We start from the raw sequence: 20,972 nt of genomic DNA, 5'->3' as shown, positions 1-20,972 counted from the left end.
GGTATCAGGGTGATGCTGGCCTCATAGAAGGAGTTTGGTAGAATTCCTTCTTTTTCTATTTCCTGGAAAAGCTTAAGAAGCAATGGTGTTAGCTCTTCCTTAAAGGACTGGTAAAATTCAGCAGTGAATCCATCCAGGCCTGGACTTTTTTTAGTTGGGAGATTATTGATAACTGTTTGGATCTCCATGTTTGTTATAGGTCTATTTAAGTGATTAATCTCATTTTGATTTAATTTAGGTAGGTCATATAAATCAAGGAAATCATCCATTTCTTTCAGATTTTCATACTTTGTGGAGTATATGCTTTTATAGTATGTCCCTATGATTTTTTGAATTTCTCTGGAATCTGTTGTGATGTTACCTTGTTCATCTCTGATTTTATTAATTTGTGTCTCTTCTCTCTTTCTTTTGGTCAGATTTGCTAAGGGTTTAGCAATCTTGTTTATCCTTTCAAAGAACCAACTCTTTGTTTCATTAATTCTTTGGAATGAATTTTTGGTTTCTATTTCATTAATTTCTGCCCTAACCTTTATTATTTCTTCCCGTCTACTGATTTTTGGTTTGCCTTGTTCTTCTTTTTCGAAGGCTTTAAGGTGAAGCATTAGGTCGTTTACTTGCGAACTTTCTAATTTCTTAATATAGGCACTTAAGGCTATAAATTTACCTCTTAGAACTGCCTTCATTGTGTCCCAGAGATTTTGGTATGTTGTGTTCTCCTTATCATTTGACTCTATAAATTTTTTGATTTCCTCCTTGATTTCTTCATTGACCCATTCATCATTTAGTATCTGCATTGGCACCTCTTTCCCAATTTTGGGGAAATTTTCTTCTATGATTTTGTTGAAGACGCCTACTATGCCTCTGGAGTGGAGTTCCTCTCCTTCTACTATGCCCTGTATTCTTATATTGGATCTTTTCATAGTGTCCCGAATATCTTGAAATTCCCACTCATACTTTTCTATAAGTTTGTCTTTCTCTTTGTTGGACTGCATTAGGTCTGCCACCTGGTCTTCTAGCTTAGATATTCTGTCCTCTCACTCATCCATCCTACTGGTAAGATATTCTACAGAGTTTTTTATTTCATTAATTGTGTTCTTCATTGCTAGTAATTCTGACTGGTCTTTCTTTATTATTTCTATTTCCTTATTTATGTCTTGTATTGCCTTCTTTATTTCATTAAATTGGTGTCCTGCCTCTTCTTTGATTCCTTTGATTTCCTCTTTGGTTGTTTTGATGTGTTCTTTGACCTCTTTGAACATATTTATAATCATTCTTTTGAACTCTTTCTCAGGCATTTCCTCTAACTCGTTCTCACTGGAGGACATTTCTGATGCATTAATACTTTTAGGTGGATTTATATCGTCTTGCTTTTTAGTGTTTCTTGTGTTATAATGTATATATTTTTGCATCTTGGATTAAGTTAATGCTTGGATTTTCTAGCTAGCTGTGTATTCTTAGCTGTATCAATTGACTTGATGTAATATATTTTCAGGGTAGGACCTTAAGGTGTTAGGTGTGGCTCTTAAGACTCTCAGAATATCTACAAAGGTGCTCCTAGGGGTTGAGTTTCCCTGCTATAGGAGTATTCAAGCAGGCTGAGTGGAATAAAATACAGGTAGATTCTAAAATTTAACTAAACACTGTACACATTCAATCAAAAACAGCCCCGAGTATGTATGCAAGAGTAGTTATTATATCGACCAGATCCTTTATCAACAAAGAGGTTAAGATTTCTGGTCTGTTGAGGGATCCAAGTCAGCTTGCGACCAAGTGAGACCCTTCCCTGGTGCAATCCCAGTTACCTTGGATGATTTTGGTCTCAGTCAAGTTGCTGCCTGGGTCGTCGGGCTGGTGTTCTGATTTCTGGAGCTGGGCACTTGCTTTTCCTGTGGGGCAAACCGAGCTGCTGCTCCTGCCTCTGCTGCTGCTGTAGCTGCCACTGCTGGAGCCACCACTGCTGCTGAAGCTGCTGCTGCTGTGTCCAGTGCCGCTGCTCCCTCTGAAGCTGCTGCTGCCGAGTCTGCCGCTGCTGCCACTCCTGGGTCTGCTGCTGCTGGGGCCGCTGTTACCGGTGCTGGAGCCGCTGATGTTGCTGCTGAACTCTGCTCCTGCTTGGGTCCCGCTGTCAGCCCAAGTTGGCGTGGCCGGGTCCCGGGCCGCTGCTCTGTTCGCTGGAGCTGGGCTCAGGTGGTGGGGGAGGGGAGGGAGCCGCAGCTGCTCTGGTTCTCTCACTGCTCCAAGTGTTATTCTACCTCGCGGTCTGCTCCTCCGTTGCTTGCTTCCGCTCTCCCCTCATGTTTCCTGAGTTGCGGAGAGTGCGGTGTGAGGGAAACCTCCCGCACCTGGCTTTTCCTGCGGCTCAAGCCGAGCCTGGCGGCTTTCTGGTGCGCTGCGGCCGCGGCGGTTGGCCGAGCTGCCGGAGTCGCTTTTCCCGCCTGTGCGGGCTCTGGATGCTCTGGAACTCTTCTACTTCTCCGCTGCCGCTTCAATTTCCTGTACACCTCACTTTTTAGTAAAAGTGTGTATTTTGCTGAGTTTTTTTGGTCTTTTTCTCCCCTAGGCTGCTTTGACGTGGTACCTACGCCACCACCTTAACCGGAAGTCTGTATTTATTTTTTGATTCAGTTGTGAATGGGAGTGATTCTCTGGTTTATCCTCTATGTGTTTGTTGTTAGCATATAGGAAGGCTACTGATTTTTGTGTGTTTATTTTGTATCCTGCTACATAGCTATATGTGTTTAGCATCTCTAACAGTTTGCTGGTAGAATCTTTAGGGGCCTTTATGTATAGAATCATGCCATCTGCAAAGAATGATAACTTGATCTCTTCCTTTCCAATTTGTATACTTTTTTAAATGTTTCTTGCCTTATTGCTATGGCTAAGACTTCCAGTACTATATTAACTAAAGTGGGGACCGTGGATACCCTTGTCTTGTTCCTGGTTTTAGTGGAAAAGCTTCAATTTTTTTTTCCACTTAGTGTTATGTTGGCTATAGGTTTGTCATAAATAGCTTTTATTAGGTTGAGATATGCTCCTTCTATTCCCAGTCTCTGCAGGACGTTTATGATGAATGGACGCTGGATTTTGTCAGATGCTTTCTCTGCATCTAATGAGATTATCATGTGATAAATTTCTGGTCTGAAGAGGGTTCCAAGTCAGCTTCTGACCAAGTGAGACCCTTCCCCAATGAATGACAGAAGAGGAAACAAAGGTACTATAATCAGGAAGCAACAAATGACAATCCAAAAATGTAGCTTATTTAAGAATGGCAAATCCAACCATCCATTAATTAACATATAATTTACCCTGACATGGAAGGTGTAATTAGCACTTCTAATTCAAGCCTATGTTACTAGGCTTATTTGGTGGGTACTGACCTGGTGTAATCTCACTTACTTTTAGGGATGGCTTTGGTCTCAGTTATGCTACACACCTGCTTGTGTCCCTCTTTACTGTACTGTGGGCTCAGTTAGGCTGGCTGAGTTGGTTTGTTGCTCTGATCACTTGTACCATGTGCTGTGTAGATGAGCTCCCTTTCCCCAGTCTCTGCTGCTTGCTGATGCTTGTACTAGTGGTGGGTAGGGGAGGCTGTGGATGGTGGCTGAAGTTCTCCTGCTGGTCCTTTTGATCTTCTTCCACATAAGCCATTCCCTTGGTCCTTGCCGTCTTCCCTTCACTTTTTTTTTTTTGAGTTTAGGAGGAGGTTGGTGTGAGTGGAAAATCCCCTCACCTGGCTTTTTCCTGTGGTTCAGGCTAAGCCTTGTGGCCATGGCCATGTGGACCTGGTGCCAGTGCTGCTGAAGCCACTTCTGCCTGCTTCTGTGATCTCTAGATGCTATGGATCTCTCCTGCTTCTCTGCTGCAGCTTACAAGAGATGTGTTGAGGATCATCACTTTCCCAGCTGAGATCTCAGGTGCACCCTGTACCAGCTATATACAATAATGCATGGGGTCTTGTGTCCTCAAGGGAAGAAAGAGTACATAGAGGGGAAAGAATCAAGGAACAATTAGCTCTATCTAAGTGGTTTGTTTGGAGTCTTCATGCTCTGTAAGTAAGCACTCACCTGAGGCTGAGGAAGTAATATCCCCAGCAGTAATCTTGACATAGTGAACTTCATTGAAGTGCTGCTTTGGGGTCTCATGCTCTGTAAGTAAGCCCTCATCCCGAGGCTGAGGGAGGAATGTCTACTGAGGTAATACTGACATAGTGAGCTCCATTGTGGTGGCTTCTTGGGAGTCTTCATGTTCTGTAAGTAAGCCCTTACCCCAAGACTGAGGGAGGAACATCCAATGGCTACTCTAATACTCCTGGACAGGGAGAAGGAGTTCTGGAAGCAGCCATGGGGAAGTCATCATTCAGAATGGGATGTAACTTCTCTGGGGTCCCAGTGTTCTTTAAATAAGCCCTCATCCCTAGGCTGATGAGGGAGCATCAGAGGAGTAATTTTGATATAGGAAGCCACTGCTTTGGAGGCCCCATATTCCTATAAATACCACTTTTCATACTCTGTAAGTAACCCCAATAAACTTACTTGTACATTGAACTGGTAATGGTGTAGTTGTACTTGGGCTTGCCATCTGAGCCCTATTTGGCATGAAGCCATATGCTTGAGTCTCTCCAAGAGAAATGTTTCCTGTGACATGGATGGACTCTAAGATCTCTCCCAGTGACATACCTCTTCCCCAATAGAAGGGACCTAGGGGCTCAAGTAGGAAGTTTAATAAGAAATGCCTGAATCTGTGGGGCCATACATTTAAACTATCACAGTTATTATTGAGAGTTGTCTGTTAATTCCTGTCATTCTTACTGATTTTGTAGTGCTTGATATTTTTCTGTTCCTTTCTTACATTAACTATTGTTCAGGCATCAAGCATTCTTCCCTGTGGCCTCTGTAGGTGCTTTATCTTATCTCTAGTCTCAAGGATCCCTTCAAGTATCTTCTGTAAAGATGGCTTAATGGTCATATCTTCCTTTAGCTTGCTTTAATTATTATTTTTAATCTCCTTCAATCATGGCATATAACTTTGCTGGATATCATAGTCTGGGTTGGCAGTTACTGTCTTCCAGAATTCAAAATACATAATTCTAATTAAGAAATCTTATTTTTGTGACAGGCTTGCAATTTTAGGTGATACCTGGTTCTTCTTACTGATTTCAATTTATTTTCCTTGGTTTGTATATTAATAGTAGTTTCTATGATGAGGAGAGGTTTTTATTTCTTGTTCATTTTCTAAATGTCTCCTGTATCTATATTGTCATCTCTTTCCTAATTATAGGAAATTTTCTTCTGTGATATTGAGAATTCTTATTGTGCCATTTGATTAAAATTCTTTTCCTTTTTTGACTAGAATTCTTACATTTAATCTCTTCATATACTGTCTTACTAACTTATCTGTGTGCCCTGATTGGTCATCTCAGAGATGAAGGTGTTGATCATCCTTAATGAATAATATACTGTACAGGTCTCAGTTATGTCCAGATATATTAAGGCAAACCCCCAAAGTGAGCCTGCCAATATAAAAATTGACTCATGTGTCTTGTTCTCAGGGAAAAAGAATCAGGAATTGAACTACTCTCTTTGCCATATTGGGACATGCCAGTATAAGAAAACGGTTATTTCTCTGGGGACTGCTCTTCCTTTCTTGTCTTCTTAGTAGAGGAATCTACCTTAACTCCTGTGTATCACACCATGGCTTAATAAATTCCTTATGGATCTTGAACTTTGCATAGAGATGGTAAAAATTAATGTATCTTGTATTAACCTGTCTCTCTTTTCCCTTCAGATTACTTTGGCAAAGCTCCTATTCTTTTTATTTTATTTTATTTTTTAAATTTTTATTAGCATTTTCCATGATTATGAAAAAATATCTCATGGTAATTTCCCCCCCCCAACTTTCCCCTTTGAAATTCTATTCTCCAGCATATTACCTCCCCATCACAATCATTGTACTTACATATATGCAATATCAACCTATTAAGTATCCTCCTCCCTTCCTTTCTCTTCCCTTTACGTCTCCTTTTTAACTTACTGGCCTCTGCTACTAAGTATTTTCATTCTCATGCAGAAGCCCAATCATCTGTAGCTAGGATCCACATATGAGAGAGAACATGTGGCGCTTGGCTTTCTGGGCTGGGGTTACCTCACTTAGTATAATCCTTTCCAGGTCCATCCATTTTTCTGCAAATTTCATAAAAAGCTCCTATTCTTTAGGCAAAGTTTAACATACTTGCGTGACTCTTTATCTTTTCATATCCTTTGTCTTATGACCATGAAAAATGAGACACACTGATGAAGAGGAATACGATGAAGGAGTTTGAGAAATGTTTAACAAGCAACAATTTCATGGAAAGCATGCCTAGGATTCTGGCCTATATCCAAAGATAACCAAGGGAAAATGGGATGGGGGAGGGCAGAGTGGGGCCTCTACTTCCATCCTCCTCCCTTTCATACTGTATTTTAAATCTCATGGTAAGAAAAGCAATCTACACATTTAATGCAATTCCCATCAAAATTCCAAAGGCATTCTTCATGGAAATAGAAAAAAAAAAAACAACTAAAAATTCATTTGGAATCACAAAAACCCTCAAATATCTAAAATAATACTGAGCAACAAAAATAAGGCTGGTGGCATCATAATACCTGATTTTAACCTATACTACAGAGCCATAGTAACAAAAACAGCGTGGTACTGGCACAAAAGCAGACATGTAGATCAATGGAACAGAATAAAGGACCCAGATGTAAGTCCAGGTAGCTATAGCCCCCTGATATTTGATAAAAATGCCCAAAATACTCATTGGAGAAAAGACAGCCTCTTTAGCAAATGGTGTTGGGAAAACTGGATATGTATCTGTAGAAGGATGAAAATAGATCCTTCTCTCTCTCCATGCACAAGAATTAAGTCCAAATGGATTAAAGGCCTTAACATCAGACTGAAACTCTAAAACTGCTATAGGAAAAAGTAGGGGAAACCCTTCAAGATATTGCTCTTGGGGAAGACTTTCTGAATACAACCCCAATTGCTCAGGCAATAAAACCACAGATTAACCCCTGGGACCTCATGAAATTACAAAGATTTTGTACTGCAAAGGACACTGTGAATAAAGCAAAGAGGCAACCTACAGAATGGGAAAAAATCTTTGCCAGTTATATATCTGATAGAGGATTAATATCTAGGATATACAAAGAACTTAAAAAGTTAAATAATAAGAAACCAAACAAGCCAATTAAAAAATGGGCTATGGAGCTAAATAGAGAGTTCTCAAAGGAAGAAATATGGATGGCAGAGAAGCATCTAAAAAATGTTCTACATTCCTAGTCATTAGGGAAATGCAGATCAAAACTACAGTGAGATTCCATCTCACTCCTGTCAGATTGGCTACCATCATGAAAACAAATGATCATAAGTGCTGGCAGGGATGTGGAATAAGAGGAACCCTTCTACACTGCTGGTGGGAATGCAATCTGGTCCAGCCATTGTGGAAATCAGTGTCGAGGTTCCTAAAACAGCTAAAGATTGATCTACCATATGACCCAGCTATAGCACTCTTAGGCATATAGCCTAAGGACTCATCTCATTTCCTTAGAAGTATGTGCTCAACTATGTTTATTGCTGCTCAATTTATAATAGCTTGGAAATAGAACCAGTCTAGATGTCCCTCAACTGATGAGTGGATAACTAAGATGTGGCACATTTAAACAATGGAGTTCTACTCAGCAGTAAAGAAAAATGAAGTTAGGAAATTTTCAGAAAAATGGATGGATCTGGAAAGGATTATACTAAGTGAGGCCCAGAAAGCCAAGCGCCGCATATTCTCTCTCATATGTGGATCCTCGCTACAGATGATTGGGCTTCTGTGTGAGAATGACAAAACTCGGTAGCAGAGGCCAGTAAGCTAAAAAAGAGCTACAAAGGGAAGAGAAAGGAAGGGAAGAGGATACTTAATAGGTTGGTATTGTATATATGTAAGTAGAATAATAGATTAACGGGAGTGAAAAGGTCCAAAGTGAGGTCAGGGGAAGAGATTGAGTAAAGGAAAGGTTGAGGGAGGGCTAATCAAAATCTAAGAGGATATAAATAAATCACATGGAATCCTCCGGTTATGGACAATGGGACACTCAGTAGCTGTAGATCATTGCTAGAAAATTTTTAGTGCCAGGGATGGGATACTTCCCAGGGAGTTGTTGGCCAGGGAGATCCCTGATGCCCCCAAAACATAGGCCATTGCCAAGCCCCTTGGTTTCCCACCAGGAATTGATGGTAAGACCCTATTGCTGGAGACTCCACATACTTGTTCTGCAAGGCCACTGAGAAATACTGCTGGAACTGAGCTGTCCTCCATGTAGACCAGCTGACAGAAAGCTGGAAGAAGCCATTCTACATGTTGTTCAATGGGAGATAAAGATACCACCAATGAAGATACTCAACAGTGGACACTGCAAGCCTTATAATTGGCCAGCCAGGCAAAATGAGCCAATGGGTGCAATTATGGCACGTGTGTTATGGTGGAAACCAACTGCCCTCGGATTGGACTGGAGGTCCACCCCATGGGAGGATATATAGCCCTGATACTGAAAACTTAAAACAGGGGTAGTCATGAGACCTAGGGATGTAACATCCGCTGATATCTGGATAAGTGTATATACTATGCTTATCAAATTGCCCAGTAAGCACTCCTCTTAATATTCATACCCTTATATTAATGCTACTGTCACTTTGGGGAGAGAATCTTCTCTTTTCAGATGGCAGTGACCTTGGGATGACTCAGAAGGTATCATGGTGCTGGAAAGAAGTGACTAGAGTACTGAGTAACATCTCGATCACACCTTCCAAGGCTCAGGGTCTAATGCGGAAGAGGTGTCAGAAAGAATCTAAGAGCCAAAGGAAGGGTAGGACTCCTTACAATGTTCTCCCTCCAGACATAAAATGGCCTCGATATCCATAACCTCATAGTGCCTGACACTACCTACATAAGACCATCATAAGAGGAGGGAAAGATGACATCAAAATAAAAGATAGCCTTATTGAGATGGGGAGGGGATATGATGAGGAATGGAATTTCAAAGGGTAAAAGAGGAGGAGGGAGGTTATTACCATGGGATATTGTTTGTAATCATGGAAAATGTTTTAAAAAACTGATAAAAAATAAAATTAAAAAAAATCTCAGCCGGGCGTGGTGGCACACGCCTTTAATCCCAGCACTCGGGAGGCAGAGGTAGGAGGATTGCCGTGAGTTCAAGGCCACCCTGAGATGACAGAGTTAATTCCAGGTCAGCCTGGACCAGAGTGAGACACTACCTCGAAAAACCAAAAAAAAAAAAAAAAAAAAAAACTCATGGTAAGGTTATTGTGATGTTTTCCTTCCTAAAATTAACAGGGAAACAGGCAGTGAGGCCAGTCCCCCAATGACCTTCAAGCCTGTTAATTTTTGCCTGCTTACAGCACCCTCACATACCTGCAATTGTTGCCCTGTGGCATTTCATTTTGTTTGTCTTTTATTAATTTGGAAACAACCTCTATTTTCTATCTCTATACATGAAAAAATAAACAATTTTTCTTCGTCATGGAATATAAATGTTCCTAGGATGGGCCTGTAAACATCTCCCAGGGGGCACTGTTGTTTCTCAATAATAATAATAATAATAATAATAATAATAGCCCTAGTAATTTTCTTTATTTCTGAGATGGGGTATCACTGTGTAATCAAGTTTGACCTCCAACTTACTGAGTTTCTCCTGCTTCTGCCTGCCAAGTGCCTAAGGGGATTCTAAGCACATTCCACCATGCCCTGCTCTAATGGCTGGCTTTTCAAAATTATCTTTTGTTGTTTTAATTTCCTTTGCTTTCCATTACTTGAGCACATGTCAAATTGAAGTTCTACTTTTCAAATTTTACTAAGCTTCATTTGTGATTATTACTGCCTCATTATGATGTTTATTTCTGACATATTTTTGCAGCATCAAATGTTTATAGTGTTCTTGGCAATATCCTGTCCATTTCCTTGTGTAATTTAATATTTTTTAAGTTTATGCTCCTTCCCTCTTCATGGCTGGGCTGTGTTCCTACTTTTTGAAAGGATTTCTTGCCTTAAAAAAACCTTTAAGGGCTGGAGAGGTGGCTTAGTGGTTAAGCGCTTGCCTGTGAAGCCTAAGGACCCCGGTTCAAGGTTCGATTCCCCAGGACCCACGTTAGCCAGATGCACAAGGGGGCACATGCATCTGGAGTTCGTTTGCAGTGGCTGGTGGCCCTGGCTTGCTCATTCTCTCTCTCATTGTCTCTGCTTCTTTCTCTCTATCTGTCTCTCTCAAATAAATAAAAATAAAGAAAACTTTAAAAAATCCTTTAAAATAGTTGGGAGATTGTTTTCTTTCTTTCTTTCTTTCTTTCTTTTTATTTATTTATTTATTTATTTTTTTTTTTTTTGAGGTAAGGTCTTGCTCTAGCCCAGGCTGATCTGGAACTCATGTAGTCTCAGGGTGGCCTTGAACTCATGCTGATCCTCCTACCTCTGCCTCCCAAGTGCTGAGATTAAAGGCGTGTGCCACCACTCATGGCTTGTATCATTATTTTTATATTTAAGTGTTTCCTGTACTAGTTTGTTTTATTTTACCATTAATTCTCTGTATCTATTATGTGAATGTTTCTTAAACCAAATTCTGTCCTAGGATCATCTTATTCTATATATTATATATATGTTGTTCATTTATTTCATGAACAAGTATTCAATTATAATCAATATTCAGGTAGTTCATAGTCTTTTGGTTCCTATTTAGGTTCTCATTTGTTGTCCTTGGAGCATTTTCCAGTAGATGTCAAGTAGAGGTAACTATGACAAAGGACCACTTCTTTTCCTGCTCACTGAATTCATTGCCTTGGGGAAAACATTGATTTCTTATTAACCTTTGTGCATTTTGGGAGCCAGGTGTAAGTAAAGGCTCACCACTGCTTTTGTAGCATTTTGTATAGCTATCTAATACTGATGACCTCTTTAGCCTTTATTTTAGAAAATTTCTTAGATATATGTTAATTTACGTGCCACCTCTTCCCAGGAAGGAATTATTTCCTTTTCTGTGTGCCTGGTGCTACCTCTTACTTGTGTCTTCTAGGAACACTGTTTTTGTGACTGTACCAAGGTTAATCGAATTTATTAACATTCTTTTCCAAATGAAGAACTTCCACTATCTGAAAGTTACAAGCTTTTTATTCTAATGTATATGTAAGACTTAAATATGGAATTAGAAGGAATTGGTCATGTATAGTATGTATATTGGCCTTGTGAAATGTACTGTTATTTGTCTTGATTTTGTACTAGACAGGTGCCAATCTGGTGTCCAGATTGCTGTATGGGACTGGACAGGGAAGTGTCCTATTGGGCTGTTTTCTTTAGCTTGCAGAGTATGCTGTATCTTGTTTTGTAGGCAGTTTAGACCCAGTCACCTTTCTGAATTTCTTGTGCTTGCTAGCTTGAGATCCCTTTTTAGAAATACTATTTACAATTTTTATTATGTGTGCAACTCTACATGCATGTGGAGGTGAGAGGGCAATTTTGGAGTGTTTGTCCTTTGTACCTTTTTGAGATAGTACCTCTCTTTTTTGCTGCATGTGTGCCAGTCTGGCTGGCCTGTGAGCTTCTGGATTCTTCTGTTTTTTTTTTTTGTTTGTTTGTTTGTTTTTGTTTTTTGCCTGCCATTGCAGTAGGTGTGCTGGGATTACAGACATTTTGGGGGCTGGCTTTATGTGTGTGCAGGGGAGGATCAAATTAGTGTTAGTAGCCTGACAAGTGTCTTTAACTACTGAGCCTTGTGCCTAACCCCACAAAATAATATTTCAAAGAGAGGAAAATGCTTACAGCATATGAATGAAATCCATAGACTTGTGAAAATGACACAGTGTTGTATTACCATACTTAATGCAATGTGGTTATCTATGAGTGACCAGGACTGAGCTTTATCTTCTCCCTGCGCAGCAACATGTGCCTTCTAATCCAAGTTATTTTGGGATACTAAGGCAGGAGGAGTGGACCCAAGTTTTTAGGCTACTCTGTTCTACTTAACAAGTTCTTGCCTCAAAAATAGGAAATAAAGGGCTGAAGAGATGGCTTATCCATTAAGACACTTACCTGTGTAGCCTGTGGTCCCAGGGTCGATTTCCCAGAACCCAGGTAAGCCAGATGTACATGGTGGTACATGCATCTGGAGTTGATTCAATGGCTAGAGGCCCTGGTGTACCCACTTTCTCCCCTGTCCCCTCTCTAGTGAATAAATACGAATAAAATATAAAGAATTAAAAATAGGAAATAAAAAAATGTGGTGATATAGCTTAGTAGTAAATTATTTGCCTAGAATACTCAAAGCCCTAGATTTCATTCCAGCACTGAAAAGAAAAAAAAATTGGATTTACTTCTGTAAAACTTATACTATTAATCAGTAATTCACCAGCCTAGGCCTGTGTGTGGTATTCAAACAAGTTATAGTACAGAAGATATGTGAGATATGGTCACTCTATTAAGCTTCTTGTCCTGAATGGATAAACATATGTGGTTCATGTTCTATTGAGATAGCACCTGTAAAAAAAGGACATAGGCAAATTAATAGACTATTCTCAAGTAATCTTAATGAGAGGTCATTTTAGACCATAGAAAATTGCACCCAGAAGAAATACCAATGATATTTTTGTACCACTTTGTTATGAGTTCTTTTAGACTTTTCTAGACTAATGACTTTGCTTTTTATACTGAGAGATAGTCTTTATAATAACCTGATTATGTTATTTGCTTTTCATGCTGTGTTTGAAGTTGCTAAGCAACTTTCATGAGTATCTTAAGCCCTATTAGAAAAAAGTACAGGCTAAACTCTAAGTCATACTAGCAACCTGATAATAGTAGACACTCAGCTAATTTGAAGAATGCACACATACCAGGTGTGAGCAAGACAGCCAAACCATAAATACCACAGTGAGAAATATTTTTTTCCTCAGACAGAATCTCTGTGCTTTTATTAATGATTTTTCTTTAAAGATGATAAATCAGTAATTGTAAAATGAACTTAGACCATGAATCCTTCTTGTTTAAGAAGCATTAGTATTGGAAGATGGTTTTGTATACTTCTGAGAAGGTAATTACTTGCTACATAGCTTATCATGCTGAGAAACTGCTGGGTTTCATGAGTATTGATACATTGTAGCAGGGTTTTCTAGCCCTGTGTGGTTATGAAATTATACTTCTGAGTCAGATCTTTTAAAGAGCTTCTAGCCATTTTTTGAGAATCAGCTTTTGCTCTCAGGAGCTTTTATTCTGTTGAAGGGGCAGTCAGCATGGAAACATAGCCATCTGCTGACGTGGGGGTCAGGTGGCAGCATGGAGGTCTGTTGAAGTGTTGCATGAACTCCAGGTGCTGTTTCTGGTAATTCTTCTCAAGTTAAGCATAATAGTTCATTAATGTAAGCATATTATTTTCTAAAAACTCACACTTCTTTATCAGGAAACAATACCAATGTAGGTTTTTATGGTTATGTTTGCTGGTAAGCTGTTAACCATATATTTATACCATTAAACAGTTTATGTTTATTTCTTGAGTTTAGTACTGATTGTTAAAAGTGGGAGAAACTTGCAAAAAAGAAGCTCAGGCTGCGTCTGGAAGAAATGTGAGCCTGAGACAAAGGTGTTCAGTTCTAAGGATGAGTGTGGAGAGAGTTGACAGTTTTTAAGAACAGCTACTGAGTTATAGCCTACATAATATTATATTCTTCAAGGGGCATAAGAACCAGGATTGCTCTTCAATTTCAGTTGCTGGATAATACATCTTTAAATTCAACTTAAATAGACTGAAACTGAAAAAGCTTGGAAAAGTAGGAGATAGCCGGTTCTTAAAAGGTGGCTGTGTGGATAATTCATCTAACTGTGACTAAAGGTGTCTCCTCACAAAAGAGAGCTTGAGAATGCTAACAGCAAAGCCCGCGAAGATCCAGTATTTAAGCAACTGCTAGGGGTAGGGGTGACAGAGTGAGGAAGGTAGATGGGCGATGAAGATGAATAAGCATCTGCCTTACCTTTGAATACCAAATGTTATTTCATCCTGTGAATAGGTAGTTGAGACAGATAATCTGGTATTATATCCCATAGGAGACAAAGAAGCCATCATAGAAACAGTCATCAGAGATATTTTGGAAAGCCACCTGCAAGTTAAAGTGGTTTCATGTCCCAACCTTTGTGAAGTGCCTCTGCATGTGTTCCTTACTCTCCCCTCTCCTTTTTTTTTTCTTTTCTATTTTCTTTTTGGAGGTAGCATTTCATTTTGTAGCCCAGATTAGCTTTGAATTTGTGGTAATTCTCCTACCTCAGCCTCCCAACTGTTGGGATTAAAGATATGTGCCACCACACCCACCTTACTTTGCTCTCTTGTAATCAGCTTTCCATAGTCCAACCAGAATCACCCTTTAAAAATATTGAACTAGGGTGAAAATATTGCTCATTTGGCCCAGAGTGCATGCCTAGTTTTACATAGCATTGCCTGGAGTTGGTTTCTAATAGCTCCTATACTGGGCATGGTAGCACAGTTCTGTACTACCAGCACTGAGGAAGTGGTGGCAGGAGAGTCAGAAATTCATGGTCATCAGCCTCATAAAAAGTTTGAGGCTGGCCTGGGCTACATGAGACTCTGTCTCCCACCTCCAACCCCTCCCCCCCCCAAAAAAAAACCCAGTAAAGGTGAATTTACCTTATTTTCTAGTACACTCTTCAAAGACTTCAAGTACCAAACTCTGGATTGAGTCCTTGAGCTTGGATATCATTTGGTTGGTGGCTACTTATCTCAGTCTAAATAGTTCCCTTTCTTCAGCATGATGCATTTTTCCTGCTTCTAGGCCTTTATCTAAGTTGATCTGATTGTCCAAAGTCCCTGCTCACACGTAGAATCTCAGCTTAAATATGAATTCTTCACCCAGGGTCTCTGACTGCTCTGGCTGGCCATTCCCATTGCCATAGACGTGTAGTCCTCACACTTCCCAAATTCAGAAGTTATTGGGGTTAGAGCCTGGGCCCTGGCAATGTTAACAAGCCAGGCTCAGCAACCTGTCCTTAGCAACCCAATTAAAGACATAGTAATGAGAAATAGAAAAAGGAGTTTTATTCAGTGTTGGTCACATTGAAATGAGGGATGCAGAGGCTCACTAGACTTATTTCTACCCTAACCCCACCAAGTCTATCTGTGTGGTCCTGACATGAGGATTTTGTTTAAATAGAAGGTAAGCAGTATGCATAGCTAAGTAATTCTGGTCAAGGTGGGGTCCTACCTATCTGTGGTGGTTTGATTAAGGTGGCCCACCCCATAAACTTAGGTGTTCTGAATGCCAGGTCCCCAGCTGATGTTAATTTGGGAATTGAACTCTCCTGGAGGCAGTGTACACTTGGGGGCAGGCTTATAGGTGTTATAGCCAGGTTCCTCTGTCCAGTGTTTGGCACATTCCTGTTGCTATTGTCCTTCTGATGTTGGCCAGGAGGTGATGTCCACCATCTGCTCATGGCATTGTTTTCAACCCTGTCATCATGGAGCTTTCCCTCAAGTCCATAAGCTAAATATTTTTTTTCTCCACAAGCTGCTCTTGGTAGGGTGTTTTGTGCCAGCAATGAGAACCTGACTGCAACACTATCCCATTGTCTCAACTCTAGTCTCTCCTGCAATTGTAAATCTTTTCTAAAGGAAAGTTCTCTGATCTGCTGCTTACAGGGATTCAACTTTTTTCTTCTTTACCCAGTATGATATACCTAGAGAATTCCAGTTCCTTGGAATCTGATAGCCAAAGAGAAGGGCACAAATGTCTTATCCAAATATCTTTCTTCCTACCAGGACAGGCAATGTCTCTACCTTCTGGCAGTGTTTGGCTCAGATTTCACAGATGTGCAATGATTAATGGTGTGGCCTTTATAACTTAGTTTCTCATCTCCACATCACTGAGAAATCCCCATGCCATTTCATATTGTTTGACTCTTCCATGCTGAGTTTTCTGTCTGGCCTTTCCCAGCTACTCCTGTATCACCACTGTGTAGCAACAGATGTCAGCATCAAAGGGGAACACAGAATGTCTTTGTTACTGCCTTTACCATGTCATGTTGAAATTATTTGATTGCATGCTCTCATCTGTGAGACCTAGCTTCCTTCATGGTCTTGGTTTCTCATGCTCTGCTCTTTGGGTTAGATGGCTGAATGCAGATCTCTGGCTAAGAGCAATGGGTTAATGAGCAGGAAAAGAAATTTAAATAATAAATTAGTGCTTAGTTTTTGAAATCTTAGTGACAAGTTTCATAGTAAAGTAACTAAAATAATATATTTAACATTTCCAGTAAGTATTTCTTCTTTGCAGGTTATGAGAAAGGCATTTTAGGGTATCTGAACTAAGTATCTAATCATTCACGTGGGACTGTGAAGCTGCATAGGTGATGACCAGAATTACACACTCCCTAGTGCGTGCACTGACACTTGCTTATGCTGTGAAACTTATAAAAACACAAGACTGTTTCTATAAGCTGACAGGTATGCAGTAACAAAATCACTGTAAAACGTAACCACTCCTTAGTAGTTTGCAGTGAAGTGGTGAATTTTCCAGCATAAACATGTGTTACTTATCTACAACTTGCCTGTACTCAAAGATAGAAAGTGCAAGTAACAGTGCAATAAAACTTACAAGGGGTTAAATTGTAAACTAGCATGGCATCAGCAGAGTTCAGTTCAGTTTTGAGCTGGGTAGAGGTGTCAAGGAGGGAAATGAGAACTATGTAATTAATAGAAAGACATCAACAAACAAAAATTTGTTGATGAGTTGGGGGTATAGCTCAGTGGTAGAGTATTTGCCCCCCCCACCACAGGTCAGTTGTTGAGAAGCACATGTGCTGATGATGACTGTAGACAAAGGTCTGTGCATACTGAATGAATACCAGCATCTGCAGTTGCCCTATGGTATAGTGCAGGACAACAGAATTCTCAGCACTTGTTCACACACTTTTGGCATCTTAAGATCAGTTCAGAGCAATTATACACAGGTTTATTATGTAATTTACTGATCTTCTTGCTTAATCTAGGGAATGGTTTATAATATGTACAGATTTAAAGCAGATTAAAGTTTTGTAAACAACCCTGTTTTCTTTTCCCTCTGGAGTTTTGTTGAGCATTAATTAGATTATTAGTTTTTTGCTAAATAGACATACATGGAAATTGTAAGTGCCACAGGACACTGCAGTAGATGTGTCCAGCAAGGCAAAGGATTTATTTAAAAAAATATTGTAGATTGACTTAAAGTTCTGCACCCTAGAAATTGAGTTTATAAAATACTATAGTGAGCATCAAGATTGCCACCGACAGAGTTGAAAGACATGCCCATCTTCCTCCTCTTGTTTCTCCTTAGTAGATCTGAGATGGGTGAGATGAGGACATCTTGTTTAAAGTTTTCTTTTACTGTTATATGAGTGATTTCTGTGGTTGGTAAAGTTGGACCTGCTACTGTGCATGTTGCATTAAACTTACTCATTTATACATTTGTTTTGGGAGATAAGATCTAGCTGTATAGATCCTAGTCTGGCCTCTCGCTCATGACTCTCCTGCCTCAGGTACCCAAGGGATGGGATAATAGGCATAACCATAATTCCCTGCAGCATTAATTAAAATAAATTGTCTTTGATATGATAAAATATACCTTAACCATAAAACTTTTATGTTGAAAGTAATCTATATTTCAGACTGTAGATCACTAAGGGTTCTGTGTAATGTAAGTTGTTTTTGAATTGTACATCAGGTCATTGGATAGGGGGACCTAATATAACTTTCTCCAAACCAATTTAAGGGCTTGGCATATCTATTAGACATGCTGACTCTTAACAATTAATAGAAATTCTTGAGTAATATTTTATTCTCTCCATTGATGATAATTATATATAGACTAAGTTTATTTGGGCAGTTATACTATTTTTAGATAGTATTTTTATGTTCTAGACTAAAATTATAAAGCAGATGTATGCATTTAAGGCTTATATATATTAAGAGGTACTTCTATGGCATCCTTTTACATGATAGTATGAGCCAGTCTAGCATGCACCTGTAATCCTAGCTGTTGGGGTAGAGTTAGGAGTCTTATGCATCCCAAGTCCAGCTTACTGTTCATAAGCTATTGCCTCAGAAAAACAAAATAAGGGCTGGAGAGGTTGCTCAGCAGTTAAGAGCACTTCCTCTGTAAGCATGAGGGCCTGAGGAGGCCTGACCTGAAAGACCATTTGATTCCCCGGGACACACATAAACAGCTTGTCATGGCCACACACATCTGTCACCCCAGATCAATAGGGGAGAAGAGTGCTGAGTATTGCCTGAGCTTGCAACAAATGGCAAATTCCTAGATTAGTAAGAAACTTGGGCTCAAAAAAGAAGGAAGAAGAGCAGTGGAGTGGGGAAACCAGACCTCCTGCTCTAGACCCTGCAGGCAAGGGCACCCCATCGCAGCAAGCATATGAAGCACTGCATGGACATATACACATGCATACAGCACATGCCACATACAGATACACATGCCACACCATACACTCATGCAAAATAAATAAATAAATCTGTGTTTAAAGTAGAAAGCCAAGCCCATATGGGTTTGTGCTTTCCTTAATGTAGCACCAATAAGCATAACAATAACTAGACTCTGACTGCCTTAATTTCCTTTTCATTTCTTCTTGTAGGCATTGCTTCTATGACAGTGCCAGTGTACATTGCTGAGGTTTCACCACCCAACCTGAGAGGCCGGCTGGTCACCATGAACACCCTCTTCATCACAGGGGGTCAGTTCTTTGCGAGTGTTGTTGATGGAGCCTTCAGTTATCTGCCAAAAGATGGATGGAGGTTTGTAAATAGTTCTTACATTGACTTTAAAAAAAACATGATTTTAAGGCATGGGAAACTTAAAATAATATTTTGATTCATCATTATTTAAGAAGTAGATGGCATTTGATAAAATTGAAAGTTGTCAAAAAACTGATATTTATTTTACTGGTAGACAAGGAACCTATTATTAAGAATTGATACCTATAGGGCTTTTGGCATTTACGTGGTGTTTCTCATAGTGTGTATGATCGTCACAGTATTTGTTTGGAAGTGAATGCTGTAATAAATATGCATGGAGTTCTCTAATTACAAGTGATTGACAAGATGTTTATAAACTACAAATAAAACATCATTTTGAGGGTTTAAGAAGCTACATTTGATCTGAAAGAAACCTATGCCTTAAGGATACAGTATTAGTATTTGATCATAACTTGAATCAAAATAAATGAGAAAGAGAATGTTAAAATAAAACAAATTCAAACCAAACATTGTTAAAAGAAATTAGTCTTAGGTTAAAGCTTAGATAAACAGGTTCTAGATTTTGATTTCTTGCCTAATAACACTGAAAACAGAAGATTCGTGTAAGTATTCCAGGAACACTTTACTAAAAGGCATACCAAGCTGCACAGTATTGACTAACTTGTTTTCTTGATTTTTTTTTTATTAAAAGAAATATTTTGTCAGCATCTCCTGTGGAAGCCCTGGGACTGAGTATTGAACAAGAGACTCGAGGTCTTGCTGGCTTGGCATTTACAGTGTGGTAGCAGCTAAAAGAAAAGTTCTGTGTGACAGAGAGGGAATTAATTGGCAGTGCCCTAAGCCACATGGCTTAAGATAAACCATTGGAGGCTTAAACCAGTAGAAAAGTTTTGTCAGAAGTCATGTGAAGAAACTTTTTGAAGTCAGTGAGGGCTTATATTTTCCAGATTCATTAAAAGATACCACTAGTTCAATACAGTGCTACATTGCTTTCTCCCTCCAAATCAGTTTTTTCCCAAGTGAGAAATTGCTGGAAAATTAAAGAAACAGAAACTTCAATCTTTTCTAGAATCTCTTTTAGAAAGAAAGAGAGAGGTAGTCGCTATTATTCTTACAAACTGATACTTTGAGCTTTTCTTCTAAACTTAGGGTAAAATACTTCATCCTTAAATATACATATCTTTTAAGATCTAAGTCATTCATGTACAGTTGGGTAAAATTTTATTAATGTAGATATGTATTGAAATATGTAACATGTTCAGTGTTGTGGTGGTTTGATTCAGGTGTCCCCCATAAACTTAGGTGTTCTGAATGCTAGGTTCCCAGCTGATGGAGATTTGGGAATTAATGCCTCCTGGAGGGAGTGTATTGTTGGGGGTGGGCTTATGGGCTTTATAGCCAGTTTCCCCATCCCAGTGTTTGGCACACCCTCCTGTTGCTGTGTTCCATCTTATGTTGGCCAGGGGGTGATGTCCACCCTCTGCTCATGCCATCGTTTTCCCCTGCCATCGTGAAGCTTCCCCTCAAGCCTATAAGCCAAAATAAACCTCTTTTTCCCAGAAGCTAATCTTGGTTGGGTGATTTCTACCAGCAATGCGACCTGGACTGCAACAGTAAAGTGGTACCGGGAGTGGGGTTGCTGCTAGACACCTGACTATGTGGCTTCAGCCTTTTGTAGCTGAATTTCAAGAGGAATGAGGAAGGAGTTGAAACCTTGGCCTAAGAGATGCCTTGCAGTGCTGTAAGTACAGCTGATGGACTATTCTGGTCTGAGCTGAAAGACCTGAAGGCAGTAAGAACTATGGACTGTGAGGTTTGGCTTATGAGGGTGAGAAAGAGCTGTGCCTGGACTGGGCTAGCAGTTTGTGTGAGAAGCTTGCTCTTATGCCCATGTCCTGAGAAGTTGTGCAGGGTTGCTTTGCGTAGAAATGAACTGGTGTGTGCAGAGGGATATGGCACAGAAAGAAAAATCTTTGGGTGAACTATTGCCCGTTCAGCTGCAACTGAGAGATTACAACCTTTGAGACTGGGCTAGCTGACCTGCGCTGGGGCAACAAGAAGAATGTAGACTCTTTTGAAAGGGCCTGAGTGCTCAAGGTGTCCTGTTCTTCAAAGTCTGCTTAATTCCCCCCTGGATTAACAAAT

General features: G+C 39.8%; 1 protein-coding gene across 1 annotated transcript in view; it reads left to right on the top strand.

Moving 5' to 3' along the window:
* Positions 1 to 20,972, top strand: part of Slc2a13 (solute carrier family 2 member 13) — a 379,307-nt gene that overhangs the window by 42,184 nt on the left and 316,151 nt on the right. The window contains exon 2 of the mRNA XM_004662155.2: positions 18,707 to 18,866. Within this exon, the coding sequence (XP_004662212.2) occupies positions 18,707 to 18,866 (160 nt within the window). The remainder of the gene's footprint in view (positions 1 to 18,706; positions 18,867 to 20,972) is intronic.

The sequence above is a fragment of the Jaculus jaculus genome, chromosome 6 (genome assembly GCF_020740685.1).
Source record: "Jaculus jaculus isolate mJacJac1 chromosome 6, mJacJac1.mat.Y.cur, whole genome shotgun sequence".
Lineage (NCBI taxonomy): Eukaryota > Metazoa > Chordata > Mammalia > Rodentia > Dipodidae > Jaculus > Jaculus jaculus.
Note: the sequence above shows the minus strand (reverse complement) of the source record. Positions and strands in the feature narration are given on the sequence as shown.